The 13,225-nt window shown below is 49.4% G+C and overlaps 5 protein-coding genes across 5 annotated transcripts; 4 read left to right on the top strand and 1 right to left on the bottom strand.

Annotated features, from left to right (window-relative positions):
* Nucleotides 1-9: 9 nt before the first annotated feature.
* N7516_011347 (N-terminal L-serine N(alpha)-acetyltransferase NAT4) lies at nucleotides 10-986 on the bottom strand (the record flags this gene model as incomplete). Its single annotated transcript, XM_057224065.1, has 2 exons — nucleotides 10-797; nucleotides 905-986. 2 exons carry the CDS (start codon nucleotides 984-986, stop codon nucleotides 10-12), a joined length of 870 nt encoding a protein of 289 aa, XP_057069205.1.
* Nucleotides 987-1,628: 642 nt separating this feature from the next.
* On the top strand, nucleotides 1,629-2,889 carry N7516_011346 (zinc-dependent alcohol dehydrogenase family protein; the record flags this gene model as incomplete). The annotated part of the gene is made up of 4 exons (XM_057224064.1): nucleotides 1,629-1,790; nucleotides 1,893-2,282; nucleotides 2,342-2,788; nucleotides 2,845-2,889. 4 exons carry the CDS (start codon nucleotides 1,629-1,631, stop codon nucleotides 2,887-2,889), a joined length of 1,044 nt encoding a protein of 347 aa, XP_057069204.1.
* A 677-nt stretch (nucleotides 2,890-3,566) lies between these two features.
* N7516_011345 (putative raffinose synthase protein Sip1) lies at nucleotides 3,567-6,486 on the top strand (the record flags this gene model as incomplete). Its single annotated transcript, XM_057224063.1, has 3 exons — nucleotides 3,567-3,758; nucleotides 3,854-5,006; nucleotides 5,039-6,486. The coding sequence occupies 3 exons, from the start codon at nucleotides 3,567-3,569 to the stop codon at nucleotides 6,484-6,486; spliced, it is 2,793 nt and encodes a 930-aa protein (XP_057069203.1).
* Nucleotides 6,487-6,784: 298 nt separating this feature from the next.
* Nucleotides 6,785-8,861, top strand: N7516_011344 (tyrosine--tRNA ligase MSY1; the record flags this gene model as incomplete). The annotated part of the gene is made up of 4 exons (XM_057224062.1): nucleotides 6,785-7,101; nucleotides 7,191-7,344; nucleotides 7,401-7,687; nucleotides 7,748-8,861. 4 exons carry the CDS (start codon nucleotides 6,785-6,787, stop codon nucleotides 8,859-8,861), a joined length of 1,872 nt encoding a protein of 623 aa, XP_057069202.1.
* A 327-nt stretch (nucleotides 8,862-9,188) lies between these two features.
* N7516_011343 (mismatch repair ATPase MSH6) lies at nucleotides 9,189-13,081 on the top strand (the record flags this gene model as incomplete). The annotated part of the gene is made up of 5 exons (XM_057224061.1): nucleotides 9,189-9,518; nucleotides 9,583-9,630; nucleotides 9,687-9,864; nucleotides 9,920-12,330; nucleotides 12,383-13,081. 5 exons carry the CDS (start codon nucleotides 9,189-9,191, stop codon nucleotides 13,079-13,081), a joined length of 3,666 nt encoding a protein of 1,221 aa, XP_057069201.1.
* Between the last annotated feature and the right edge of the window lie 144 nt (nucleotides 13,082-13,225).

Below are 13,225 nucleotides of genomic sequence, written 5' to 3'. Positions count from 1 at the left end.
ATCCAGCTATCATAATTTCAACACCTTCGACAAGATAAAGTAGTCCACATCTTTAATAGTTCCATTGCGCAGCATACGCGGTCGGGGCGAGTACTCATCAACCTCATACCCAAGCCGGTCATAGAACCGCCGAGCAATCTCATTCGACTTAAAAACCGTCAGCATAGTCTTCTCCAAGCCGACAGCACGACCGATTCCCTCCATCTGGCCCATAAGCAATCTCCCGACACCCCGTCCCCGAGCCGCCAGCGACAAGTGGATCTCGTAGCAGTAAAGAACCTCCTTTCCATCCTCGTAGGTAACCATAAATGATAAAAAGCCGAGCACATTTGGAGAACCGGTGCCAGACGATGGAATAGACTCGTCGCTTTCCTGGGGAGGTGAAGACGAAGGATTGTTGTCATTAATATCACTCTGCTCCTCTCCAGGAACTTGCCCGCTAGAATCACTGGAATTGTTCAGCGTATCCCGCAGAATCAAATACTTCATGTCGGGCAACTTCATCTCTTTCCGCTTCTTGGTACGCGACCAGCCTGTGGGCGACGCGCTGTAGGCTTCGCTCGAGGTTTGCTCGATTAGATCCAGACATGCTTCCAGATCAGCGGTGGAGATTGTTGCCGCGGAGTAGACGTCCACGTGTGGTGTGGGGGTCATATCCTGCTGTTGCTGATCTTGGGATGGAGTTTGTTGATCAGTTGCATCCTTTTTGGCTGCATCTCCCACTTGTGTTTGTGGAGTCACGTATTGAGCGATGAAGTCGTCAATGGATAGTGCGTTGGTCTGTTCGACCAGTGGCACTGAGGGGTTATTTAGCACGCGTCATTAATTGAATGTCATCGAATCATGTAGATCAATAAAACAGGTTTGGGGGCTGAACTAGCTTGCCATAGTGGAAGTTACTCACTTTTGTTGGAGACGCGTCGGGTTGTGGTTCGCGGTCTCTTGGCTTTTGATTTGGTGACTCGGCCTTCTTTCACAGATGGCATGGCTAATTCAATGATATTTGAGAGGATGTGTGGTAAGGCGAAAGTCGATTAAGTGTAGTTTGAATGTAAGGGTTTTGGGTTCATAGCTAAGGAGTGTTGTGGGCGAAGGGCCGGCGACCCCGGACTTTGACCGCGGGAAGTATACGCTGTGCTTGCGCTTCTCCAATATCAAACCTTCTTCCCCTTCCCCTTCCACTTCTTCCTCTTCTTGTTTCTCGCTTTGTATCTTTTGATTCCGTCTAAAGCTCAGAATGGCCCTCTTGGCTTTCCTTTTCACGGAAATACGCATTTCTCTGACAACTTGACAAATATATATCGTAGAACCTTAATATATCAATATATCTTTAATTTGATTCTTCTCGATACAATTGAAGCTAGATCCTCAAAGACAATCAAGCAACGACTTACTTACCTACCTAGGTGGATAGGCCTCCTTCCAAGGTTAATAATCCGTCTTGATAATCCTTAATAATCCTTAATAATCCTTCCGTCGCCCCGGGGCCGGGTGGATCTTTCGCCCAAAACAGACATTCGTCAAATACGTCAGTAGTTTTTATATAAGGTCCCCTCAACCCCACCATAAATTATTTTGTCCTACTTGTACACTCTTTTGTCGTATAGTGATCTATCTTATACTGTAAAATGTCTCCCTCTACTATGAAGCAATGGGTCGTTGAAGATAAGGAACACGACTTTGACGGCCTTGTTTACAAGGACGCTGCTGTTCCGAAGGTCGGCGAAAATGAAGTTTTGGTGAAGCTCCAAGCTGCGTCACTGAATTATCGCGACCTGGTTATTCCTAAGGTATGGCCTTGCAAGAGAAAACCCGACATTTTCAATCTTGATTGAATTGTCTGCGCAAGATGATTTCTTTGCCATAACCGACCTCTAACCTCTTTCCCACAGGGCCACTATCCATTTGCTCTGAGTCTTCCCGTGGTGCCAGGTTCCGATGGCGCCGGTGAAGTTATTGAAGTGGGATCCAAGGTTGTTGAATTCAGAAAGGGCGACCACGTTGCCACTCTCTTCAATCAGGGCCACCAATACGGCGATATTGACACACTCGCAGCGGGTACTGGCCTAGGTGGTGTGATTGACGGTACGCTGCGCGAATATGGCGTATTCAATGAACGGGGTCTTGTCAAGGCGCCAAGAAACCTCGATGCCCTCGAAGCCAGCACCCTATCGTGCGCAGCGCTTACCAGCTGGAATGCACTATATGGCCTGAAGCCTCTGAAGCCCGGCCAGGTCGTTCTCGTGCAAGGAACTGGTGGTGTCAGTATGTTTGGCTTGCAGGTTAGTACCAAGCTCATATCTACTCCATTAGAATGGACTCGGCTAACACAGCCTTATAGTTCGCCAAAGCTGCTGGCGCGATAGTTATTGCGACAACCTCTTCTGCAGAGAAGGCTGAGAGGCTCAAGAAGCTCGGTGCTGATCACGTTATTAACTACAAGACTGAGCCCAACTGGGGTGAGGTTGCTCGCAAGCTAACTCCTGACGAAGCTGGTGTGGACCACATTATCGAGGTGGGCGGTAGCGGAACGCTCCAGCAGAGCTTCAAGTGCGTCAAGTTCGAGGGTGTCATCAGTGTTATTGGGTTCCTTGGAGGTGTCGACCCGAAGACACAGCCGACTGTTCTGGAGACATTGACTCATATCTGCACTGTGCGTGGTGTTTATGTTGGCAGCAAAGCTCTCATGAGGGATATGATCCGAGCCATTGAGGCCAATGATATCCACCCTGTGGTGGATGAGAAGGTGTTCAGCCTTGAGGAGGCACGGGAAGCCTATCATTATATGGTAAGTTGATTTTTATCAGAGAAAAAGGGATTGCATGCTAACATATTGGAATTCAGTGGGCCCAGAAGCATTTTGGCAAGTTGGCTATCAAGATCAACTAAGCAATTGGATGGCAAGAGGCTAGGAAGCATTGTCAATGTAAAATAAGTCTTACTGGTGTATGTTGGGATTGCCTTCCAAATTTGGAAATTGCAAGTTAAAAGGAAGTGCAACCTAATACTAGTGTCTCCAACAGCAGGCCTAGTGGTAACAGGTTGCACCTGTCTACTACGAGGGAAGTGCCGAAGATCTTCCACTACCTGGACTGTTCCGCTTCGTCTGGTAGTTCTCGCGTTTATCCTCTTTTTTTATCCTTCGTCCTTTGAATCTATAAATCTCTTGAATAAACCATGATTCAAGGTTTGATAGTGGGGCCTGCCATTTTCAAAACTGTCCCAGGGAGTCTATGTTAAGCATTTTTCTGAAGTGTCTCCGTAGTTGTTAAGAATGTACAAAGTCGACTATAGCAACTGGTAGTTCGTGATATGTTGATGTTTGGTGTTGAGGTGAGGGCTCATTCTGGTTGGTAGACAGGCAACTGCCCAGGTCACTTCCCCGCCACTTCCCCCCCAGGAGTTAAAACCGACCACCTGCACTGCAAGATTCATTCTCTCTGGTACACTCAAGCATACACGTTTTCTATAGTCTCCTCTGAGTTACCTCATAAATACACTTTTCTTTTATTATTTATTTTCCACTGACGGGCGAGACACTTGATCCAACATCCTACCTTTCTTCAATGCAGGTCAACAATAGAGATACCTCAACCTTCCCGATTCAGGGCCCCAGCCAAAGCGCTCGACAGCCACAAGCATTATTTATTAGTGCAGCTCAAATGTCTATGTTTGCACGGGTGACATCCTATCCCCCGCTGGGACAAATCACTTGTATCCAACCGGCACCGAAGGCATTACGATCTGAAGAAGATGCGGTGAGTCTCTCAATATCATCATCTCTGATGTTGCCAACAATATTTTCCTACATTTATTGAAGCTAGGATGCAAAAACATACTAACTTAACCGAAGCTGCGTTTCACGGTTACCATCGAGTCCAGCAGCTCACTCCCCACACAATCATGGGAAGCGCAGATCTGGCATAACATCACTAGGCCCGAGTGGGAATCTCTGCCATTGAAGAAACGTGACACAGATCATGCAGCTCTTTTGACCGGAAGTGATAGCGACTACCACTACCATCGCTATGTATTTTCAGAAGAGATATCCCTGCCGGCCGCGGGAGGTCATGCCCAGTTCACTGTCCGGTTCCGAACTGGACCAGATACGGAATGGCAGTGGGCTAATCAAAAACATCCCGTCGCTGACGGTGAAATTGTATATAGCGCACGCCATTCCGATCTGGACAAGGCTGTGTGCACTGATGTTGCCGCACGCGCTCCTAGAGAGCAACTGGCGAAGTACATTGATAATCTTCATGATGACTTGCAAATTGAGTCACGGCGTAGTGAGGCTCCTGGATCGGTCCTCTGGGCAATTTTGGGTGATATAGACGGTGCTCAAAATGGATCCTCAAGCATCAAACGACTTGCGCTTGGCACCCCTTCGTCGGTGGTGAGGTATCTATCACTAGTACGTGTTTCGAGCCCATGGCTGGGTCCTAGACATGGCAAGGAAAGCTTCCGACTTACCGAGGACGCAATACTTTGCTCTTTTCTGCGCGAAGATGGCGTGAATCTTGTTCTACTGGCTGTTTCCGGAGTCAACGATGTTTTGACCGTGTTCCAGTCAGGCGAGAACGGCGAGGTTGTGATCTCCGCAAGGAGTGACGATTCAGAACCATCGAATTTCGAAGTGCTTGTCAGCACCGCAGAGAATTTCGAAGTTGCCATGTCAGCAGTAGTTTATGAGGCACGGAAAGTGGTCAGGCCATTTGCGGATGCGGCTCATCTGGATTTGGAAGATTCGGTCCCATTGTCTCCCCCTGGTGATGATATGGTTCTTGTCGAGAAAGACCCAAGTGTACAGTGGCTTTCTGAGTGGTTTGACGGTCTCACATATTGTACTTGGAATGGACTGGGACAGGACCTCAGCGAGGAGAAGATCTTGAATGCCTTGGACTCATTGAAGGCGAATGGGATCAATATCGTCAATCTTATTATCGATGATGGCTGGCAGACAAACGATAATGAAGGGGGTCTCAGTTCAGCCAAGGCTGGAAGCAGTTTGAGGCACATTCCAAAGGATTTCCCAAAGGATTGAAGCATACCGTGGAAGGTATTCGCCAAGCACATCCCAATATTGAACATGTTGCGGTCTGGCACGCCTTGCTGGGTTACTGGGGGGGTATTTCACCAGATGGAGATCTGGCTCAAAGATTCAAAACAAAGCAAGTGAAGATCAAAGATCCCGCCGCTAATGGGCCCATGGCGGAGAATCTTCCAGATGGAACAATCCTTGCCATTGACCCCGATGATATTAAATTGTTCTATGACGAGTTCTATAGCTACCTTACATCTGCCGGTATCGACTCAGTCAAGACCGATGCACAATTCTTCCTCGATCTCCTCGAGGATCCAGCGGACCGCCGAAGATTCATGACTTCTTATCAAGATGCATTGTCTATCGCGTCACTCCAACACTTTAGTACTCGGTCAATATCATGCGGGTCAATGACCCCTCAAATAATTTTCCATTCACAAATGCCCACCAACAAACCGACACTTCCGTTGCGAAACTCCGACGACTTCTTTCCAGATGTTGTTCCTTCGCATCCGTGGCATGTATTCTGCAATGCTCACAATGCACTACTTACCCGATATCTGAACGTATTGCCAGACTGGGATATGTTCCAGACAAGTCACGCATACGCATCATTCCACGCGGCAGCACGATGTGTATCTGGAGGACCAATCTATATCACTGATGAACCGGGAAAACATGACCTGACCCTGCTCGATCAGATGACTGCACCTACCGTAAAAGGAATCACGGTGATCTTGCGTCCTAGTGTCATCGGACGCACCATAGACATATACCACGACTACAACGAAGGACATGTTCTGCGCGTCGGAAGCTACACCGGTTGGGCCAAAACCGGAAGTGGAATTTTGGGCCTTTTTAACATTCAATCTACGGAGGCGTCGAGCATAGTCTCGCTGATGGATTTCCCGGGAATTCACGACGACTCCGAAGGCCAGTATATCGTGCGCGCACACAGCAGCGGTAAGATCTCGCACCGCATGCGGCCAATCCGGGACTCCTTGGTATCAGTTGTCCTGGAGCCAAAGGGGTGGGAAATTCTCACTTCTTATCCCACCCGATCGTTCCAGCTGACGGGAAACCACGGCAACAATGTCAGTCCGACACATGTGGCTGTGCTGGGCCTTTTAGGAAAGATGACTGGCGCAGCTGCTGTAGTGAGTTCGGATATATTTGTTGTTGAGAACGGCCGTTTGCGAGTCGATATCAGCTTGAAAGCCTTGGGGACTCTGGGGATCTACTTCTCGGATCTTCAAAACAGGAGCATTGAACAGAACTTCATGGTCATGATTCTGGGTCAGCCAATCCCACGGAATACAGTGTGGAAGCAAGGTGGAGAGAATGCTAATGTGCTGGCAATTGATGTATTGGCGGCATGGAAATCCATGAAGTTGGACAGTGGATGGAGTAACGAGGCCTCTGTACAGGTTTTTGTGGGTTAAGGTAACACCCCAAGTTGGTCGTCTTTGGACTTTACCATCGTGTTTTATCCATAGAGATACTATTGTTCCAACACAGCATCTTATAACTATATGTTGCATACTTCTATGGCCCTAAGCCCTTAATACAGACCCGATTGGGCAATCGATCAACATGTCAGAGATAAGGGCCGCATCATTAATATTCCGGACTTATCGAAAGAATCTCGGACAACTGGAGCTAGCCCTGGAGATTGATTGTGTTTAGACTTGAGTCCATTGCGACCCATTTTATTAATATTCGCATTCCCAAACCGGTCCAATGCGGCCACAGTCGACATCGCTCGGCCAAGCGCCATACCGCAGCCTTCTCACCCGCCGTCGGATCCCGTGCGGAGCGCGCAGTTTTGCCGCAACAACAGCAATTCCGCTGCGCGGTAACAGCACTCGGCCAGTATTGCCCTCTTCGCAGTCTGGGACATGCTTCCAGCAGCAGAGATGGATTACACAAAAGCATATTCAGCGTATGAAAGACGGTAAGAAGGAGTGGGCTGGGTTTGCGGAAGAAATCAAGGCCGGGGACAGGAAGAACTTCGCGCAACACTTGGAGGAGCGAGGTCTGATTCATGATGTTGTTGGGTATGTTGCACCGGGATACAATGCAATCGATGGTATTCGCTGCCGGAAAACATTTGAACGGCTCGCTAATCGGTTCCTTTGGATTGCAGCGAACGGGACCTGTTGCATAAGGTCTTCACAGAGAAGCGGGCTGGAATATATGTCGGAATTGACCCGACTGCCCCCTCAATGCACGTCGGACACATGCTTCCTTTCATGGTTTTGGCCTGGGGATACGTCTGGGGTTTGCCTGTGACATTCCTTGTAAGTTATGCAATTTCACGCCCGATTGAATACCCTGACTAACAAACACCCTCTAGCTCGGCGGTGCTACTTCTAGAGTTGGCGATCCCAGTGGGCGTCTCAAGGGCCGAGATGCTGTCCATTCCTCAATCCGAAAAGCAAATATGGCTAGCATGCATATGCAGTTGAAGAAGTTGGGTTCCAGCATCGAGCAGTATGGCAGGAGACACGGACATGAGAGGCACCCGATGTGGAAGCGGGCATTGGAGAACAATAACACTTGGTGGAACTCGATGCCTTTCCTTGAAGTGTTGCGAGACCTTGGCGCTTTTATGCGACTTGGTCCTATGCTTGGCAGAGATACGTGAGTTCAAACAAGTCTGATAGCATTGTTACCGCGGGTTTACTGATATTTTTCTACTAGTGTCAAGACACGATTGAACCAAGGCGATGGCATGTCATTTGCCGAGTTTTCCTACCCTATTCTCCAGGCCTGGGATTGGTGGACACTCTTCCAGAAGGGCACGCAAATTCAAGTCGGAGGTGCTGATCAATACGGAAACATCCTGTTTGGCATGGAGGCTGTCAAGTCTATCAGCCGAAACACCGCCAACGAACAAGTCCGCAACCCATTAGAGTCAGAACTAGATCGGCCGATCGGTTTCACTACGCCGCTACTGACAACTGCGTCCGGCGAGAAACTTGGCAAATCTGCTGGAAATGCCGTTTGGCTTGACAAGGACCTGACGTCTACATTCGAACTTTACCAGTACTTTGTGCGCACACCTGACGATGTTGTCGAGCAATACCTCAAGCTGTTTACTTTTATCCCCTTGCCTGAAATCGCCACCATCATGGAGGAGCAAAACAAGGATCCATCTAAGCGCGTTGCGCAGCACAAGCTGGCCATTGAGTTTGTTGAGCTTATTCATGGTAAGACCGAAGCTGATGCCGTGGCTCTCCAACACCGCCAGCTTTTCCGTCCCCGATCCTCAACCGCAGAGCCCACCCCTCTTCCTAAGTCATCGGCTCCTCAAACTGGGCACCCACAATCTCCCACCGCTGGGTTCCAGACTCCTCAATCTGGGAACCCATATGCTTCCCAAACAAACTGGGCCAATATGGGCGATATTAAGGTCACCCTTCCAGAATCCCTTGTTTTCAACCAGCCCTTCAACAAAATTCTGTGGTCGGCCGGTCTTGTTTCATCCAAGAGCGAGGGTCACCGAGTCATCATCAACAACGGCGCCAAAGTCGGAAGCCGTCCTGGTGATAGTGGTCCCATGTCGGACCAATTATCTTTCACACCTATCCGGCCGTGGGAGGCGGACAAAACGAAGGAGTTCGTCTTGAATGGCAATCTCCTAATGCTCAAATTGGGCAAGTGGAAGCTTAAGGCCGTTCACATTGTGACCGATGAAGAATACCGCGCACAAGGGCTTACAGCTCCTGGATGGGAGACTGAGGAGATTCAGCCCGCCGAGTCCAGCGAGTCCAGCGAGTCCACCGAGCCGACAGAGACGACCAAGTCGGACTAAGGTACGGAGTACATCTCCACTAGATCTGTAATTCTACAATATCCAATCTGTACAATACTATAAATATTATATCCTCACCCCTTGAAGACAAATAAAACCCAAGTAACTAATAAATAAGTACTTCGTAAAGAGGAAAAACAATGTCGCGGGTGTCGATCAATTGATAGGTCGAGTCTCGGAGAAAGTGCTTTACGCGTCGACGCGATCCTCGCCTTATCTCCACCCTGTCTGTATTCGATTCCCTGACAACTCCCCTAATTACCATGTTGAATTGAGAGTGTATGAGGATTTAGTCTCACTTGCTTATATTCTATAAAAAAAAATAATATGGCCAAACCATCGGCCTCATCTCCGTCCGCCGCGTCGTCCCCTGCGCTCAAGCGCACAACTCCCAGCACCCAGAACATGCGAAGCCAGAAGTCGATTCTTGGTTTCTTCCAAAAGTCCTCACCAGCGACTCCCTCGAATAATCGGACGCGAGAACCCGCATCATCTCCCGCACAGAGAGCCTCTGAGAAGCGTAGTGAGAGCGCTGTCAAGCCCACACCCAAGGACCAAAAGCGAAGCTTCTCAAGTTTTGCGCAGGATTTGAGCCCTGTGCCAAGTAGCGATCTCCCAGTACCAGAGGAGGAAGAGGATAATGGCAGTGTTTTAAAGGTATATTAATCTGGTGTCTCCTGTTTGTTATTCCTTCATTCTGACTGAACTTTTCTCTCCTTAGACCACCACAGAGGCACAACAGGACTCCACCATGTCGCCTTCGCGTCGGGTAGGGATAACGCTTTAATGCTCAATTGATCTATTTCGCTGATTTTGTTTGAACAGGAAAAAAAGAAGGTCAGCTACAAGGAGTCTGACTCGGAGGGCGAGGACGACGATGAGGCTATCTTCCGTCCTAACCGCAATGGCCGTGTCTCTGGCCGTGCAGCCAAAAGAAGACGAACTGAGCCAGAAAGCGAAGATGAGTTCAATGAGGCAGGAGATGGAGGATACTCGGACGATGGTATGGTATTCTATTGCTGGTTGGTTTTGCGGGTACACGACTAACCTAGATATAGAACTTGACGATTTCGTCGTTGCAGATGACTCCGAGGAAGAGATCGCCACATCTTCCAACAAGCGGAAACGACCATCCACACAATCGGCGCGCAAACCTACCTCCAAGTCTTCCTCCGTCCCTGCTCCTCCCCCGCCCGTCGATGACATCGATCTTGATATCCCAGAGGGAGAAGGTTCAGCCGGGACCGCGAAGAAATGGGCGTTTGATCCGGAGAACACCGAACCTCGGAAGGAAAGAGCTGCCGTAGCGTCCTCCAAGACAGCATCCAGCGCGAGAAAAGAAAAGGCCCATATCAAGGAGCCTGAGCAGCGCTACTCGTGGCTTGCTAACCTCAAGGACATTGACGGCAACCCTAAAGGCCACCCTGACTATGATCCCCGAACTGTCTACATCCCTCCGCTCGCATGGTCCAGATTCTCACCTTTCGAGAAGCAATACTGGGAGATCAAGCAGAAATTCTGGGATACTGTCGTTTTCTTCAAGAAGGGCAAGTTCTATGAGCTCTACGAGAACGATGCCACTATTGGTCACCAGCTTTTCGATCTCAAGCTCACGGACAGAGTGAACATGCGCATGGTCGGTGTTCCCGAGATGAGCTTAGATCACTGGGCAAACCAATTCGTGGCCAAGGGCTTTAAGATTGCCCGTGTGGACCAATCTGAATCCGCGCTGGGTAAAGAAATGCGTGAGAGAGAGGGCAAGAAGCCCACCAAAGACGACAAGATCATTAAGCGAGAGCTTGCATGTGTCCTTACTGCAGGTACACTGGTCGAGGGTTCCATGCTTCAGGATGATATGTCTACATATTGTGTTGCGATAAAGGAAGCGATTGTGGACGAGCATCCCGCATTCGGTATTTCATTTGTCGACACTGCTACGGGTCAATTCTTCTTGTCTGAGTTTGTGGACGATGTCGACATGACCAAATTCGAGACTTTTGTCGCGCAGACCCGTCCTCGGGAGTTGCTGCTGGAGAAATCTTGCGTTTCACAAAAGGCCATGCGCATTCTCAAAAATAACACCGGACCCACTACTATATGGAATTTCATGAAGCCTGGTAGGGAATTCTGGGAATCTGATATCACGATTCGCGAGCTTGAGGCAAGCGAGTACTTCGTTTCGGCGGACGATGATAATCTCACAGCCTGGCCCGAGACCCTGCGCCAGGCTCGCGAGAAGGAGTTACTGATGTGTGCATTCGGTGCTTTGGTTCAATATCTACGAATGCTGAAGATTGAGCGGGACTTGATCACCATTGGCAACTTTACATGGTACGATCCTATCAAGAAGGCTACGAGTCTTGTACTGGATGGCCAGACCTTGATCAACATGGAGATCTTCGCCAATTCCTTCGATGGCGGGTCTGAGGGCACTCTGTTCCAGTTGCTCAACCGATGCATCACGCCCTTCGGAAAGCGCATGTTCAAGCAGTGGGTATGCCACCCATTAATTGATTCAAAGAAAATCAACGCAAGACTGGATGCAGTTGATTCACTCAACGCCGATCCCACTGCCCGGGACCAGTTTTCCTCCCAGTTGACAAAGATGCCGGATCTCGAACGACTGATTTCCCGTATCCACGCTGGCAACTGCAAGGCTCAAGACTTTGTACGTGTCTTGGAAGGATTCGAACAGATCGATTATGTCATGGGTCTGCTCAAGGAAAGTGACACCGGCTCAGGCGATAGCATTATTGGTCAATTGACAACCGCGATGCCCGATCTTGCTTCTCTGCTTCGATACTGGAAGACTGCATTCGATCGTCCAAAGGCAAAGGAGAATGGTATTCTTGTTCCTGAGTCCGGTGTCGAAGAAGACTTTGATAACTCCCAGGAGATCATCGAGCAACTCCACAGGGATCTCGATACCATGCTTAAGAAAGCTCGCCGAGATTTGGGGTCGTCTGCTATCTGCTACCGGGATAACGGCAAGGAAATCTACCAACTCGAAGTTCCAATCAAGGTGAAGAACATCCCCAAGGATTGGAACCAGATGTCTGCGACCAAGCAGGTCAAGCGATACTACTTCCCCGAGCTCCGCAGCCTCATTCGGAAGTTGCAAGAGGCCCAAGAAACCCATAGTCAGATCGTTAAAGAGGTTGCTGGACGGTTCCATGCCCGGTTCGATGAGCATTATAGCACATGGCTGGCTGCCGTTAGAATTGTCTCGCAGCTCGACTGCCTGATCAGTTTGGCAAAGGCTTCTGGTGCCATCGGCCATCCGAGTTGCCGACCAGTGTTTGTGGAGGATGAGCGAAGTGTCCTGGAGTTTGAAGAGCTCCGTCACCCTTGTCTTCTTTCGTCTGTTGAGGACTTTATTCCCAATGATATCCAGCTTGGTGGCGAACATGCTAGCATTGACTTGCTGACCGGTGCTAATGCTGCCGGAAAGTCTACTGTTCTCCGAATGGTGTGTTCACCCGCTTCCCCCGTTGTTTTAGTCATGTTACTAACAAGTATAGACCTGTGTTGCTGTCATCATGGCCCAAATCGGTTGCTACCTTCCCTGCCAGTCAGCCCGACTTACTCCCGTCGACCGAATCATGTCCCGACTCGGTGCAAACGACAACATATTCGCTGCCCAGTCAACGTTCTTTGTCGAGCTGTCCGAAACAAAGAAGATTCTTTCCGAGGCTACTCCGCGCTCACTCGTTATTCTTGACGAACTCGGCCGTGGAACTAGCTCTTACGACGGTGTCGCCGTGGCTCAAGCCGTACTTCATCACATCGCTACCCATATCGGAGCCCTAGGCTTCTTTGCCACCCACTACCACTCGCTTGCCGCTGAATTCGAAAACCATCCCGAGATCGCACCCAAGCGTATGGCCATCCATGTCGACGATGTCGAGCGCCGCGTCGCATTCCTGTACAAGCTTGAGAAGGGTGTTGCAGAAGGTAGTTTCGGTATGCACTGCGCATCCATGTGCGGGATTCCAAGCAAGGTCATTGAATGTGCGGAGGATGCTGCCAAACAGTGGGAGCACACTAGCAGGCTTAAGGAGAGTCTGGAGCGTCGCAAGGGCGGTGGCTACGTCGGTCTGGGCTGGTGGAGTGATGTGGCCTGGGCGTTGCGTGACACTGTCAAAGAGGAAGACTCGAATGCAGGCGATGTCTCGGATCGTGGCTTGGATGTCTTGATGAAGGCAATTGAGGCGCTTTAGTGATTGATATATCTGTTCGGTGGTGTTTCGTTCTTTTTTTTCTGTCCATCTTCATAATGTGGGTCTATGATCTTTTATCTTTCATTTCAGCTGGCCGTTCATGTCAGATTTCATTCTTCTGTTGTTTTATATCTTGATTCACAG

This window comes from Penicillium verrucosum, assembly GCF_028828655.1.
Source record: "Penicillium verrucosum strain IBT 35672 chromosome Unknown utg000005l_segment0_segment0, whole genome shotgun sequence".
NCBI classification, from domain to species: Eukaryota; Fungi; Ascomycota; class Eurotiomycetes; order Eurotiales; family Aspergillaceae; genus Penicillium; species Penicillium verrucosum.
Note: the sequence above shows the minus strand (reverse complement) of the source record. Positions and strands in the feature narration are given on the sequence as shown.